General features: G+C 41.9%; 4 protein-coding genes across 6 annotated transcripts in view; all 4 read left to right on the top strand.

Moving 5' to 3' along the window:
* On the top strand, window positions 1–2,739 carry LOC121709526 (protocadherin alpha-1-like). Its single transcript, XM_042092975.1, has one exon. The coding sequence runs from the start codon at window positions 99–101 to the stop codon at window positions 2,532–2,534; it is 2,436 nt and encodes an 811-aa protein (XP_041948909.1). The 5' UTR covers window positions 1–98; the 3' UTR covers window positions 2,535–2,739.
* A 600-nt stretch (window positions 2,740–3,339) lies between these two features.
* LOC121709528 (protocadherin alpha-2-like) lies at window positions 3,340–5,735 on the top strand. The gene has a single exon (XM_042092976.1). It carries the CDS (start codon window positions 3,351–3,353, stop codon window positions 5,733–5,735), a length of 2,385 nt encoding a protein of 794 aa, XP_041948910.1. The 5' UTR covers window positions 3,340–3,350.
* Window positions 5,736–6,660: 925 nt separating this feature from the next.
* On the top strand, window positions 6,661–8,934 carry LOC121709759 (protocadherin alpha-12-like). The gene is made up of 3 exons (XM_042093362.1): window positions 6,661–6,733; window positions 7,266–8,560; window positions 8,794–8,934. The coding sequence occupies exons 1-3, from the start codon at window positions 6,661–6,663 to the stop codon at window positions 8,848–8,850; spliced, it is 1,425 nt and encodes a 474-aa protein (XP_041949296.1). The 3' UTR covers window positions 8,851–8,934.
* Window positions 8,935–9,859: 925 nt separating this feature from the next.
* LOC121709523 (protocadherin alpha-C2-like) overlaps window positions 9,860–16,258 on the top strand; it is a 66,416-nt gene continuing 60,017 nt past the window's right edge. The window contains exons 1-2 of one of the 3 annotated variants that reach the window (XM_042092970.1): window positions 9,860–12,460; window positions 15,571–15,646. In XM_042092970.1, the coding sequence (XP_041948904.1) occupies window positions 10,085–12,460; window positions 15,571–15,573 (2,379 nt within the window). In that variant the 5' untranslated portion in view covers window positions 9,860–10,084 and the 3' untranslated portion in view covers window positions 15,574–15,646. Of the gene's footprint in view, window positions 12,461–13,360; window positions 15,816–16,258 lie in introns of those variants that run through there. The other 2 variants (XM_042092969.1, XM_042092968.1) reach the window with 2 other exon arrangements.

Raw genomic sequence — 16,258 nt, 5'->3', positions numbered from 1 at the left:
TACTGTGAGCTTGTCCCGATTGCGCATCACCTCTACGAATTAATTCACGTGTAACTGTTAGATATTCCACACTGCCAGGATTCTATGACTGAACAACAATGGACGCATCCAAAACAAGGGAACGTTTTTGCACTGCGTGTCTCTTTTGGATAGCTCTTTGTCTTCGCAAAGGAATGTCGGCACAAATTACTTACTCCATAGCAGAGGAGGTAAGCCCAGGGACATTTGTTGGAAATTTAGCGAAGGATCTGAACTTGAAAGTGTCTGAATTGGAGGGACGCCTGCTTCACATCGTCTCCGGCTCAGCAATTAAACATTTTGAAGTGAATTTACAAACCGGTGCCCTTCTCGTCAGTCAAAGGATAGACAGAGAACATATTTGCTCCTCTAGTCCTGTGTGCATAGAAAGCCTGGAGGCAATAGTTAATAACCCGTTGAGAATGTACAGTGTGGAGATAAAAATACTTGACATGAACGACAATGCACCCGTTTTCCCTGGGAGATCTCAACATATTAGGCTAGCGGAGTCTACCTTTATAGGTGCCAAATTCCCATTGCTCAGCGCTGATGATCCGGATGTTGGCAGCAACACTGTTCAATCCTATAAACTGTCTTCGAATACATTTTTCAAGTTAGAGGTACATAAGGAGGCCGACCAAGGCCCCTCTGCGGAGTTAATGCTGCACAAAGCGCTGGATCGGGAAAAACAAGCTGCAATAAATCTAATCTTGACTGCTGTCGATGGCGGAAATCCGCCCAGGTCTGGGACAACTGAACTAATCATAGATGTCTTAGATGCCAATGATAACGCACCTGAGTTCTCTAAATCCGTCTATAAGGTTCAGGTGTCTGAAAACACACCTATTGGTACACCTGTTCTTACCGTCACTGCATCAGATGCCGACGAAGGTGTAAATGGTGAGCTAATTTACACATTTAAACAGGGCCAGAGGGGAATATTTGAGAAATTTGCAATAAATCAAAGCACTGGTGTAATCACAACACTCGGGAAACTGGACTATGAGGAGACGGGTGCTTATGAGCTACGAGTGGAGGCCCACGATCGTGGCCACACACCTCTCGCATCACACTGTAAAGTTCTGGTGGAGATCCTTGATGTGAATGACAACCCACCCGATATCAAACTCTCCTCCCTTTTGGAGAACGTGAGGGAGGACGCAAAGAAAGGCACTGCAATAGCCCTGATCACGGTTCAAGATCGAGACGGGGGAAAAAACGGACATGTACACTGCTCCATCCCCGATGGCATACCCTTCCTGTTGGAATCATCCCAAGGGAAGTACTACTCTCTTGTGCTTGGGGGGACACTGGACAGGGAAACGAACTCTGAATATAACATCACAGTCACAGCAACAGATGAGGGAACGCCTCCTCTCACAAGCACAAGTTGTGTAGTTGTACATGTTTCAGATGTAAATGACAATGCTCCGCACTTTCCAGAAAATGTTATTAACGTTTATGTGAGAGAGAATACTCCTGTAGGAACGAGTATTTTAAGCTTGACAGCATATGACCTTGATGCAAATGAAAACGCTCAGGTGACATACTCTCTATTGGAAAACAATGTCAATGGAATGTCTGTGTATAATATCGTTGCCATTAATTCGGTAACAGGCGAGGTAAACACTATGCTATCTTTCAATTATGAAGACATGAAACAATGGAGTTTTCAAGTGCAGGCAAAGGACGCAGGCATTCCCCCGCTGAATAGCAACGCCACTGTTAACATATGTATACTGGATGAAAATGACAACAGCCCTGTCTTTCTCCCGCCTTATTCTGACCAAGGCTCCGTGAACTCTGAGAGCATCCCCTACTCTGCTGAAGCGGGCTACTTTGTGGCCAAGATCAGGGCTGTGGACGCGGACTCTGGCTACAACGCGCTGCTCTCTTATCACATCTCTGAAGCCAAAGGCACGAACCTATTCCGAATCGGAACCAGTTCTGGAGAAATAAGGACAAAGAGGCGAATGAGTGACAATGATCTAAAAACACACCCGCTGATAATCACCGTCTCTGATCAGGGGGAGCCTTCTCTGTCTGTGACTGTATCTGTAGAAATTGTAGTTGTTGAGAGTACAGGAGACGCACAATTTACTTTTAAAACAATTCCTCTCAAAGAGGAAACCTTATCTGACCTTAATCTCTATCTGCTCATCGCCATTGCCTCAGTATCAGCCATATTCCTCATCAGTCTCATCACTTTAATAGCAGTGAAATGCCACAGGACTGATGGTATTTTCAGCAGCTGCAGCGCCCCCATGATCACCACTCACCCAGACGGGAGCTGGTCTTACTCTAAAACTACTCAGCAGTATGACGTGTGTTTTAGCTCAGACACACTGAAGAGTGACGTGGTGGTGTTCCCATCACCGTTTCCGCCTGCAGACGCGGAGCTCATCAGCATTGACGGAGCAGACACTTGTAAACGGACACAAACTCTTCCCAGGACAACAAAGGTAAGATGCAATCTCTCCTCTGATACTTCTAAAATGTTCATATTACCCAGTTAAATTATATTCGAGGTAGTCAGAATGTCTGCCCTGCTGGTGTATTTCCTACATTCACTGGTCATAACAAAGCTTCTGACTTGGGCTACAAAATGTGATCACAGCACCTAAAAGTACACAAAAGTGGAAAGGACTGTTTTGGAACGACATGGAACTGCATGAAACGACACTGGTCAGGGGAATCTGTTTAGCATCAGTTGATCGGAACTTTCAGACATTGCTGGTGAGGACATATTATATACGGCTATAGTTTATAGAAATATAATCTTTAAAATTAGTCTTGGTTTTATAAGACTATAAGAATAGACAGAGCTCAGTCAAGGGAAAAAATAATTTAAAAAAAAACCGCAAACGTTGCGATGGTTACGTTTCAGCACCATGGACAGTGCCCTTGTCATTCATAATTGGTCTTCACAGTAGTATATTGCTGTGGAGCAACATTTGAAAATAACTCTAGGTACACTTGTTGATGGCAACTAATATAATAACAATCCCCTGTGTTTGATCTCCAATGTCTTTTGCATCTATAGAGAGATAAAACATAACAATATATGATACTGATGCTTCACTGTTGCAAAGGTGATGTAGGCCTAAAGTGTTTAGTGGCATACGAAGAAACGCGAGATGTCGCTGCAGACTGTGGTTGTTGCAGGTCAGGAGTATTTCCGCACTGAAGAGTGGGCTTAACATACCATCTTTACATCGTACACATCACTGCGAGCTTTCCATGTGTTTATCAGGACTGGAGAATGATTCTCGTCGGTTCAAAGGAGAACCAAGTGCGCTAATCATTTTATGAACCAAATGCTATAGACAGCAATGGATCTTTTTCTTCACATGGAGTCTCGCTGGATTCGGATTGTACTGGTGCTTTGTTTATGGAATGTATCATCCGGCCAGACAGTATATTCAGTAACAGAAGAGGTGAAGAAGGGAACCGCGATTGGAAATATAGCAAAGGACCTTCATATCAATGTTCAGGAGCTTGAGTCACGTATGTTTCAAATTGTACCTGGGTCATATTCACAGTATTTTAAGGTCGATTTAAAGACCGGACTCCTAGTGGTTAATGGTCGAATAGATAGAGATGAGCTGTGCCCAAGTCATGGAAAATGTTCTCTCAAGATAGAGGTTATTGCGCATGGTCCTACATATATGAATCAAGTAGAAATAGAGGTTTTGGATGTAAACGACAATCCGCCAAAATTTCCGGTGTCGTCGTATTCATTAAATATAACAGAGCACGCTTTCCAAGGAGACCGGTTTCTTTTACAAATGGCCAGTGACACCGATATTGGTAGCAATGCAGTAAGAGCATACAAACTCAGTCCAAATGAACATTTCTCTCTAGACGTACAAAATAGCAATGACCATGATGTATCCGCAGAACTTGTACTGCAAAAGTCTTTAGACCGAGAGAAACAACCCGAAATTCACCTTGTTTTAACTGCGGTTGATGGAGGCAAACCGCCCAAATCGGGAACAATGGATATTACGGTTCACGTCATTGACGTCAACGACAATACACCAACTTTCAGTAAATCTCTGTATAAAACCAAATTGACTGAGAATGCACCATTTGGAACCACTGTAATTACAGTTAACGCAACTGATGCTGACGAAGGTCTAAACGGACAAGTTATCTACTCGTTGGCCGCACATGGAAATGTGAAGCAAAATCAGCCATTTGCGATTCATCCTGATTCTGGTATTATAACGACCACAGGACTTATTGATTTTGAGGAAACTCCTGCATATGAGTTACGTGTGCAAGCGATGGATAAAGGAACCCCCCCTAGAGTTGGTCACTGCAAAATTTTAATTGAAGTGGTGGATCTAAATGACAATGCTCCCGAAATGTCAATAACACCTCTGCTGAACACTTTGCCTGAAGATGCAAGGCTGAAAACAACTGTTGCTTCAATCACTGTTTCTGACAGAGATGCTGGTAAAAACGGAGCAGTACACTGTACAATAGCCAACTCTTCCCCCTTTAAACTTGAGTCTTCTTTCAACAACTATATATCTTTGGTTGTCGACGGGCCTCTGGATAGAGAAAGTACACCTCAATATAATATAACAATTACAGCGACAGACGAAGGGACTTCACCTTTGTCCAGCTCAGGTATATTTACCGTTCACATTTCCGATGTAAATGACAACGCTCCCAAATTTCAGGAGCCTGTTATGAACGTGTACCTTAAAGAGAACAGTGTTGTTGGAAGTAAAATGTTACAAGTGACGGCTCATGATGCAGACATTAAAGAGAACGCAGACGTAACATACACGCTAGTAGATGCAAATAATAATGACAACACCTTATCTAATTATATCAGCATAAACTCTGAGACAGGTGAAATATACAGTGTAAAATCATTTAATTTTGAAGAATTTAAACAGTTTAGATTTCTGATCCAGGCCACCGACGCTGGAACACCTGCGCTAAGCAGCAGCACAAGTGTAAACGTTTTTATTTTGGACGAAAATGACAACAGTCCCGTTATTCTCCCGCCGTATTCTGACCAAGGCTCCGTGAACTCTGAGAACATTCCCTATTCAGCTGAAGCTGGCTACTTTGTGGCCAAGATCAGGGCTGCAGACGCGGACTCTGGCTACAACGCGCTGCTATCTTACCACATCTCTGAACCCAAAGGCACGAACCTATTCCAAATCGGAACCAGCTCTGGAGAAATAAGGACCAAGAGACGGATGAGTGACAGTGACTTCAAAACACACCCGTTGGTGATAATGGTGTCTGATCACGGGGAGCCCTCTCTCTCAGCTACGGTGTCTATGGAAGTTGTGGTTGTGGAAAGTACCAGTGACACACACGCCCCTTTTAAAGAGAATCTCCTCAGAGAAGAGAGTTTTTCTGATCTTAATATCTACTTGCTTATCGCCATTGCCTGCGTATCGGCCATATTCCTCATCAGTCTCATCACTTTAATAGCAGTGAAATGCCACAGGGCTGATGGTATTTTCAGCAACTGCAGCGCCCCCATGATCACCACTCACCCAGACGGGAGCTGGTCTTACTCTAAAACTACTCAGCAGTATGATGTGTGTTTTAGCTCTGACACACTGAAAAGTGACGTGGTGGTGTTCCCATCACCGTTTCCGCCTGCAGACGCGGAGCTCATCAGCATTGATGGAGGAGACGCTTGTAAACGGACACAAACTCTTCCCAGTACAACAAAGGTATAGTGCCGTTTACTGTTACACACCTAATAATATGTTAGGACCTCTAAAGTTTTATCGAAGGTTCAATATTTTACCGACATGTATTCATACTGTGCTGTAAAGGTTGTGCTATACATTGCATCATCACCTAAGCCTTTCTGTACGTCCATCTTGGTTTAGCTGTCCAAAATGTTGCCCAAAGTACTTTCTCCTAAACTAAAAGCATGCTATTTAAATAGTTCCTCAAAACTAGTTGATTGCACTTGCTGAATGCAGAATGTGTCCAAGTAGCACGCCAAGTCGTACATACCTTTTACACTGTCTGCATGCACTGAAGGTCTGCCTATTATTCTACCGTTTAAGCCATTAGGCCAACACTTTACTTACACTTTATACTTTTATTTGTCCCTTAGTCAATGCGTTTCAGAACCATCAATGTGGACAGCGACAGTTGATGTAGATCTTGAAAACTGACGAAAACAGAGAATGTTGGTGGGAATGTTGTGGGGAATTTTGATTTTGTGTCTGTATGAACGACTCAAACAGCCATTACATTTTTTTCGAAAAACTCATACAGTTGATGTCTCTGATATTGGCATTGTAGGCCCAAAACGGTGCTATATATTTTATTTTAAATATCAATGGTGGGAGCACTGAGGATGATAAACTATTTTGAATAGCATCCACAGAGTGTCGCCATAGACCACGGTTGTGAGGGTCCAGAGTCACACTATTTCTCTTGGTGACTCCACCTCTATCGCATCATATGAAAAGAGTGAACGAAGCGAGCAAGAGACGAGCTAGAGTCCTTCACTCTAAACACGATTGTATCTGTATATGGCATATACAAGAACATACTGGTCTTCCCTTTTTGGTTACTATCAAGTACTAGGAGTCGCACAGAAGCAGTGGACAAAAATATGAGCAATACAGTGGCCACTGGATATGCATGGACAATGATTCTGTTCTTCTCTTCATGGAACTTGTCTTCCGGTCAGATTGTATACTCCGTAGCAGAGGAGGTGAGCAAAGGAACTGTTGTCGGAAATATAGCAAAGGACTTGAACATAAATGCACAACAACTAGAGAAACGAGTGTTCCAGATAGTATCCGCATCTAACAAGAAGTATTTCCAGATAAATGTCAAAACCGGAGAGTTATTTGTCGATGATAGACTCGACAGAGAGGAGATTTGTGGCAGGAATACGAAGTGTACTTTGAAAATAGAGGCAGTGGCTCAAAATCCTCACAGCCTGTACAGAATTCAAATAAATATTTTGGATGTAAATGATAACGCACCAACTTTTCCTGTCAATTCGCTTACCTTGAACATCACCGAAAACGCCAATCCAGGTGAAAGATTCAGCCTCCCCATTGCAGAGGATCCCGACACAGGAAGTAATTCACTTAAAGGCTACAGACTGAGTCCCAATGAATATTTCTCTTTGGATATACAAAGTGAGGGGGGTCATGGTCTATCTGCAGAGTTAGTGTTACAAAAAGCTTTAGATCGCGAAAAACAGTCAATCATAAATCTTGTTTTGACTGCGATAGATGGAGGAAAGCCTCCTAAATTTGGGAGATTAGATATACAAATTGATGTTTTGGATATCAATGATAACTATCCTGTTTTCAGTAAACCACTTTACAAAGTGCAAATACCTGAAAATGTTTCTTTTGGAACAAAAATACTTTCCGTTACCGCAACAGATGCAGATACAGGTGTAAACAGCGATATTACATTTTCATTTGCTGGACATGGAAATTCGCAGATTTATGATTTATTTTCTATAAATCCTGATACAGGCGAAATTCAGATAAATGGTCAGCTTGATTTCGAGGAAAACCCTGCAATAGAATTGCGTGTGGCGGCAAAAGATAAAGGTTCCTCACCTAGGACTACGCAATGTAAAGTTTTAGTGGAAGTTATAGATGTGAATGATAATGTGCCTGAAATAACAGTGACGCCTCTATTGCAAATGGTGAAAGAAGATACAAAGGCTGGGACAGCTGTCGCTTTAGTTGCAGTGTCGGATAAAGATGGAGGTAAAAACGGAGAGATGAAGTGCATACTTAAAGGCGACGTTCCATTCAAACTTGAAACTAATTACGAGAATTATTATTCGTTAGTTGTAGATGGACCTTTAGACAGAGAGAAATATTCCAGCTACGATCTCTCTATTGTAACCACAGATGGCGGCAGCCCGCCTCTCTCCAGCTCTAGTGATTACACTATGTATGTTTCTGATGTTAATGACAATGCACCTCGATTCCCACAACCTCTGATAACTGTTTATATAAAGGAAAACAGGCCAGTGGGGAGTGTTATCACAGCAGTAACAGCTTCTGATCCAGATCTCGATGAAAATGCAAAGGTGTCTTACTCTTTGGTTGACAGTAAAAACACTGATACATCTGTAACCTCATTTATTAGCCTTAATTCTCTCAGTGGTGAAATATTCAGTTTACAGTCGTTTAACTACGAGGAAATGAAAAAGTTCACGTTCCAAGTGCAGGCAACAGACTCTGGTGTCCCTTCATTAAGTGGTACTGTCACTGTGCACGTTCTCATCCTGGATGAAAATGACAACAGCCCCGTTATTCTCCCGCCGTATTCTGACCAAGGCTCCGTGAACTCTGAGAACATCCCCTACTCTGCGGAAGCGGGCTACTTTGTGGCCAAGATCAGAGCTGTGGACGCTGACTCTGGCTACAATGCGCTTCTCTCTTATCAAATCTCTGAACCTAAAGGCACGAACCTCTTCAGAATCGGAACCAGTTCTGGAGAAATACGAACTAAGAGAAGAATGAGTGACAGTGACTTCAAGACACACCCCTTAGTGATAAAGGTATCTGATCATGGGGAGCCTCCTCTCTCAGCTACGGTGTCTATGGAAGTTATGGTTGTGGAAAGTACAAGTGACACACAGACACCTTTTAAAGAGAATCTCCTCAAAGAAGATAATTTGTCTGATCTAAATCTGTACCTGCTCATTGCCATTGCATCAGTATCAGCCATATTCTTGATAAGTCTCATCACTTTAATAGCAGTTAAATGCCACAGGACTGATGGTATTTTCAGCAGCTGCAGCGCCCCCATGATCACCACTCACCCAGACGGGAGCTGGTCTTACTCTAAAACTACCCAGCAGTATGACGTGTGTTTTAGCTCAGACACACTGAAGAGTGACGTGGTGGTGTTCCCATCACCATTTCCGCCTGCAGACGCGGAGCTCATCAGCATTGATGGAGGAGACACTTGTAAACGGACACAAACTCTTCCCAGTACAACAAAGGTACAGTGCTTTTTACTATTACACACCTAATCTTTGTTTTTTTTTTATTGTGTTATCGAGGTTTCAATATTTTCCATGAAATGTATGAAATGTATATGAAAGGAATATTAATGCAATGCTATAGGCTACATTTCATCACCCAGCGTTCTTGTATGTACAGCTTGTTTTAGAAAGTGTCCCTCTGAACCACTTCAGATGCTCTGTTCATTCAAAGATACTAAGCACCTTCAAATCTTTTCCCCGCTTCACCCACAGAAGTGTTAAAACAGCCAATATAAAGTCGTTATGACTCGTTTTAAGACAAGAGAGTACATTCACTGTCACAAAGCTGCTGTTTAAGTTATTAGCAGTACGATCCTTATAGAGCTGCAAGTTAGATAATGCGTTTCAGCACTATTTGGGTGGACAGCGACAACTAGTTCAGATAAAAACACTGACAATGTTCTGGGATAAATAAAAAGAAAGGAATGTTTTCTTTATCCAAGTGACCGTATAAAACAGCCACCGCATTGTTCCATAGGTCATAGGCTACAGGACATGATTTTTGTCACATATTCGATGTTGTCATTGTTGATGGTTTAAATGGTTATGGTTATGGGATTCAGCAGACGCCTTTGTCCAAAGCGACACACACATACAAAATCAACATAATATTTACAATTTAACAGGGAACAGATTAGAATGAATGTTGGTCAAACTATAATAAGGGGAATAGCATTAATAAACAACAATGTCAATTCAATCAATAGCCTAATAAAATAAGCAATGGAAATGAGGGGGAAATCAATAATAAACAATAATGTCCATTAAACAGAATTGATTGGCATACATCAAATTATGAACTACTTTGAGAACTACCCACACAGTGTCGCCACAGACCATGGTTGTGAGGGTTTAACTAACGTGGCTCCACCTCTATGGCATCATATCGAGAGGGGAGAAGTGAATCAGAAAGAAACGAGCGAGCGTCGTCAACTCTGTGCCCGATTGTAAATGGCATGTAGCCTACCACAACAGATGCTGGAGCTCCCTTTTCGTTGACACTCAGTAGGAGTCTTCCAGGAACATAGAGCAAATATGCGCAATACAGTGGTCAGTGGATATGCTTGGACATTGATTATGTTCCTCTCTTTATGGGACGTGGCTTCCGGCCAGACTGTGTACTCCGTCGCGGAGGAGGTGAGCAAGGGAACTGTTGTTGGAAATGTAGCAAAGGACTTGCATATCAATGTGCTCGAACTGGAGAACCGTAAGTTTCAAATCGTTTCTGGGTCCAACAAGAAGTATTTCCAGATAAATGTAAAAAATGGAGAGTTGTTTGTCGATGACAGACTCGACAGAGAGGAGCTTTGTGTGACGAATATGCAGTGTTCTTTAAAAATAGAAGCAGTGGCTCAAAATCCTCACAGTCTATACAGAATTCAAATAAATATTTTGGATGTAAACGATAACGCACCTACTTTCCCGGTCACTTCGTTTACCTTGAACATCACTGAAATCGCTAATCCAGGTGAAAGATTCAGTCTCCCCATTGCAGAGGATCCCGACACAGGAAGTAATTCTCTTAAAGGCTACAGGCTGAGTCCCAATGAATATTTCTCTTTGGATACACAGAGTGAGGGGCGACAAGGTCTGTCCGCTGAATTAGTGTTACAGAAAGCTTTGGATCGGGAGAAGCAGTCTGTCATCAATCTGGTATTGACTGCAATTGATGGAGGTAAACCTCCTAAATCTGGCAGTTTAGATATTAAAATAGATGTCTTGGATGTGAATGACAATAACCCCATTTTCAGTAAGACACTTTACAAAATCAGTATACCTGAAAATATTCCTTTCGGAACTGAAGTCCTTTCAGTTACAGCAACAGATGCAGACACAGGTGTAAACAGCGAAATTGTGTACTCATTCACCGGACATGGAAATTCGAAAATCTATGGCTTATTTTCTATCAATCCTGACACTGGTGAAATACTGGTAAATGGACGACTTGATTTCGAAGAAAACCCAGCAATTGAACTACGTGTACAGGCAAAAGATAAAGGATATCATCCAAGGACTACACAATGTAAAGTTTTACTGGACGTTGTAGATGTAAATGATAATGCGCCCGAAATAACAGTGACGCCGCTATTACAAATGGTAAAAGAAGATACAAAGGCTGGGACAGCTGTCGCTTTAGTTACAGTCTCCGATAAAGATGGAGGTAAAAATGGAGAGATTAAGTGTATCGTTAAGGGCAACGTTCCTTTCAAACTTGAGACTAATTACGAAAATTATTATTCTTTAGTTGTAGATGGGCCTCTTGACAGAGAGACATTTTCTGACTACAATATCACCATCGTAACAACAGATGGCGGGAACCCACCTCTCTCAAGTACTAGCGAGTTTAAGATTTACGTTTCTGATGTTAATGACAACGCCCCTCGATTCCCACAACCTCTGATAACTGTTTATATAAAGGAAAACATGCCAGTGGGGAGTGTTATCACAGCAGTAACAGCTTCTGATCCAGATCTCGATGAAAATGCAAAGATGTCTTACTCTTTGGTTGCCAGTAAAAGTAATGATACTCCCCTATCCTCATTTATCAGCCTTGATTCTCTCAGTGGTGAAATATTCAGCTTACAGTCGTTTAACTACGAGGAAATGAAAACGTTCACGTTCCAAGTGCAGGCAACAGACTCTGGTGTTCCTGCATTAAGCGGTACTGTCACTGTGCACGTTCTCATCCTGGATGAAAATGACAACAGCCCCGTTATTCTCCCGCCGTATTCTGACCAAGGCTCCGTGAACTCTGAAAACATTCCCTACTCTGCTGAGGCCGGCTACTTTGTGGCCAAGATCAGGGCTGTGGACGCGGATTCTGGCTACAATGCGCTACTCTCTTATCACATCTCAGAACCTAAAGGCACGAACCTCTTCCGAATCGGAACCAGCTCTGGAGAAATACGAACAAAGAGAAGGATGAGTGACAGTGACTTCAAGACATACCCCTTAGTGATAAAGGTGTCTGATCATGGGGAGCCTTCTCTCTCAGCTACGGTGTCTATGGAAGTTGTGGTTGTGGAAAGTACAAGTGACACACAGACACCTTTTAAAGAGAATCGCCTCAAAGAAGATAATTTGTCTGATCTAAATCTGTACCTGCTCATGGCCATTGCATCAGTATCGGCCATATTCCTCATCAGTCTCATCACTTTAATAGCAGTGAAATGCCACAGGACTGATGGTATTTTCAGCAGCTGCAGCGCCCCCATGATCACCACTCACCCAGACGGGAGCTGGTCTTACTCTAAAACTACTCAGCAGTATGACGTGTGTTTTAGCTCAGACACACTAAAGAGTGACGTGGTGGTGTTCCCATCACCGTTTCCACCTGCAGACGCGGAGCTCATCAGCATTGATGGAGGAGACACTTGTAAACGGACACAAACTCTTCCCAGTACAACAAAGGTATAGTGGTGTTTACTGTTACACATACTTTTATATCGGGTTAGGACGTCTTAAGTTTTATCAAGGGTTCAACATTTTCCCTGAAATGTATTCATGACTGGAATATTAATACACTGCTATAGGCCAACATACTTTTCACCCACACTTTTTGTATGACCAACTTGTTTTAGTAATGGTCTCTCTGCACCACTTTAGAAGCTCTGTTCACTCGAAGTAAAATGTGCTTTTGCTGCTAGACACTTTCAAAACTGAAACTGGTTCGTTACACTGCTTGATCAACAGGAGTCTTACAAACAGCCAATATCAAGTCGTTCTGACAAGTTTTAAGAAAGGCATTGATTTACAGTAATAATATAATAGGGTAGGTACATTTATTGTCACAATTTGCTGTTTAAGTTATTAGCAGTGCTATTATTTTTGAGCTGTAGCTTAGATAATGAGTTTCACCACCATCTAGACGGACAGCAACAACTTGTTCCGATGAAAACACTGAAAATATTTTGGGATAAAGCGAAAAACAAAACTGCTCTCTGTCAAAAGAATGTTTCGTGTGATGTTAGCATATAGACACAAAATAGTTAAATTGATTCTATAGCAGATTTATTTATGTTTTCATTCATTCAACCTTAATTTATACTCGGAAGTTCATTGAGCTTAGTTCTCATTTTCAGTGAAGTCGAGACAGTCACATCATTGATGTTGACATAGGCTTTAATGGTGCGATATATAGGATTTTAAATGGTAGGTGCAGTTTATGATAAACTACTTTGAGAAGTAGCCACAGAGTGTCGCCACAGACCATGGTTGTGAGTGTTAACTAATGTGACTCCTCCTTTATGGTATCATATCGAGACGGAGAACTGAGTCAGAAAGAAACGAGCGAGCGTCGTCAACTTAGAACCCATTTGTGAATGCCATGTAGCCTGCTGGAGTTCCTTGATATTGAGTACTAAGAGTCATCCAAGAGAAAGGGAAAAATATGAGCAACACAGTGGTCAGTGGATATGCTTGGACATTGATCCTGTTCCTCTCTTCATGGGACGTATGCCTATCTTCCGGTCAGATTGAGTACTCCGTCGCGGAGGAGGTGAGCAAGGGGACCGTTATTGGAAATATAGCAAAGGACTTGAATATTAACTTACACGAACTGGAAAACCGCGTGTTACAAATTGTTTCTGGGTCCAACAATAAGTATTTCCAGATAAATGTCAAAAATGGAGAGCTGTTTGTTGATGATAGAATTGACAGAGAGGAGCTCTGTGGGACGAATACGAAGTGTTCTTTAGAAATAGAAGCCGTGGCTAAAAATCCTCACAGTCTGTATAGAATTCAAATCAATATTTTGGATGTAAATGATAATGCACCTATTTTCCCTGTCAACTCGCTTACCTTGAACATCTCCGAAATAGCTAATCCAGGTGAAAGATTCAGCCTCCCCATTGCAGAGGACCCCGACACGGGAAGTAATTCTCTTAAAGGCTACAGGCTGAGTGTCAATGAATATTTCTCTCTGGATACACAGAATGAGGGGCGACAAGGTCGGTCCGCTGAATTAGTGTTGCAGAAGCCTTTGGATCGGGAGAAGCAGTCGGTTATAAATCTGGTATTGACTGCAATCGATGGAGGTAAACCTCCTAAATCTGGCATCTTAGCTATTAAAATAGATGTCTTGGATGTGAATGACAATAACCCCATTTTCAGTAAAACACTTTACAAAATCAGTATACCTGAAAATATTCCTTTCGGAGCTAAAGTCCTCTCAGTTACTGCAACAGACGCAGATACTGGTGTAAACAGCGAAATTGCCTACTCATTTACCGGACATTCGAAAATCTATGACTTGTTTTCTATCAATCCTGACACTGGTGAAGTACTGGTAAATGGTCAACTTGATTTCGAGAGAAATCCAGCTATTGAACTACGCGTACAGGCAAAAGATAAAGGATACCATCCAAAGACTACGCAATGTAAAGTTTTGCTGGAAGTCATAGATGTAAATGATAATGCTCCCGAAATAACAGTGACTCCTCTATTGCAAATGGTGAAAGAGGATACAAAGGCTGGGACAGCGGTCGCTTTAGTTAAAGTTTCAGATAAAGATGGAGGTAAAAACGGAGCGATACAGAGCGTCGTTAAAGGCAACGTTCCTTTTAATCTTGAGACCAATTACGAAAATTATTATTCTTTAGTTGTAGATGGGCTTCTAGACAGAGAGAATTATTCCGTCTACAACATCACCATCATAGCAACAGATGGCGGGACCCCACCACTCTCTAGTACTAGCGATTTTACGGTTCACGTTTCTGATGTTAATGACAATGCCCCACGCTTTACAAAGCCTTTGATAACTGTGTATGTAAAGGAAAATGGGCCGGTGGGAAGTGTTATCACAGCAGTAACAGCTACTGATCCAGATCTCGATGAAAATTCAAAGGTGTCTTACTCTTTGGTTGACAGTAAAAGTAGTGATACTCTTTTCTCCTCATATGTCAGCCTCAATTATCTCAGTGGTGAAATATTCAGCTTACAGTCATTTAACTACGAAGAAATAAAAAAGTTCACGTTCCAAGTACAGGCAACAGACTCTGGTGTCCCTGCATTAAGTGGTACTGTCACTGTGCACGTTCTCATCCTGGATGAAAATGACAACAGCCCCGTTATTCTCCCGCCTTATTCTGACCAAGGCTCCGTGAACTCTGAGAACATCCCCTACTCTGCTGAAGCGGGCTACTTTGTGGCCAAGATCAGGGCTGTGGATGCCGACTCTGGCTACAACGCGCTGCTCTCTTACCACATTTCTGAACCCAAAGGCACGAACCTCTTCCGAATCGGAACCAGCTCTGGAGAAATACGAACTAAAAGGCGAATGAGTGACAATGATTTAAAAACACACCCGCTTATCATCATGGTGTCTGATAATGGGGAGCCTTCCCTTTCAACAACGGTGTCTATTGATGTTGTGGTTTCTGAAGAGGTCAAAGACATGCATAAAACCCTAAGAGAAGTCTCACAAAAGGATGAGACTTTTTCAGATCTAAATCTATATTTACTCATCGCCATCATATCAATATCATCGATATTTATAGTGAGTCTCATCACTTTAATAGCAGTGAAATGCCACAGGACTGATGGTATTTTCAGCAGCTGCAGCGCCCCCATGATCACCACTCACCCAGACGGGAGCTGGTCTTACTCTAAAACTACCCAGCAGTATGACGTGTGTTTTAGCTCTGACACACTGAAGAGTGACGTGGTGGTGTTCCCATCACCGTTTCCGCCTGCAGACGCGGAGCTCATCAGTATCAATGGAGGCGACACTTTTATAAAGACACAAACTCTTCCCAGTACAACAAAGGTAGGACATTGTGTTGATTTGTTTGACGATTATTCCCCAATGCAAACTATGACAAATGTGGCATTGCAACACAATACATAACACAAATGTGACATTGCAACACATACACAACATTATATGGCCTAACAATACACATGTTATGTATCATATGTCCTTACCTCTATGATTTTACGCTGTAATGACAAGCGTGCATATACTTTTGACGTAAACGAGAACTAACAATATATATATATATATATATATATATGTATATATATATATATACACGGCTGGGATATTGATTTGATTTTAAACTGCAGAGTGATTATGTCTTTGTGTGATAAGCTGTTTAAACACAATCGTACTCTCCTATGAAAAGATTTAGAGACCTATGTTTTGACGCAAGAGCATATATTTTCTGCAACATTCCACGTGCAACATGAAAAGTATGTAGATATACTGAT

The sequence above is a fragment of the Alosa sapidissima genome, chromosome 5 (assembly GCF_018492685.1).
Source record: "Alosa sapidissima isolate fAloSap1 chromosome 5, fAloSap1.pri, whole genome shotgun sequence".
NCBI lineage: Eukaryota > Metazoa > Chordata > Actinopteri > Clupeiformes > Clupeidae > Alosa > Alosa sapidissima.
Note: the sequence above shows the minus strand (reverse complement) of the source record. Positions and strands in the feature narration are given on the sequence as shown.

What these genes read in the sequence shown, in the direction of transcription:
- LOC121709528 (XM_042092976.1), top strand. Translation starts at nt 3,351, where the DNA reads ATGGATCTTTTTCTTCACATGGAGTCTCGCTGGATTCGGATTGTACTG.
- LOC121709759 (XM_042093362.1), top strand. Translation starts at nt 6,661, where the DNA reads ATGGACAATGATTCTGTTCTTCTCTTCATGGAACTTGTCTTCCGGTCA. An exon ending in TATACTCCGTAGCAGAGGAG is followed by an intron (nt 6,734 to 7,265) that starts GTGAGCAAAGGA and finishes TGACTGCGATAG; the next exon opens with ATGGAGGAAAGCCTCCTAAA. An exon ending in CACACCCCTTAGTGATAAAG is followed by an intron (nt 8,561 to 8,793) that starts GTATCTGATCAT and finishes TGGTATTTTCAG; the next exon opens with CAGCTGCAGCGCCCCCATGA.
- LOC121709526 (XM_042092975.1), top strand. Translation starts at nt 99, where the DNA reads ATGGACGCATCCAAAACAAGGGAACGTTTTTGCACTGCGTGTCTCTTT.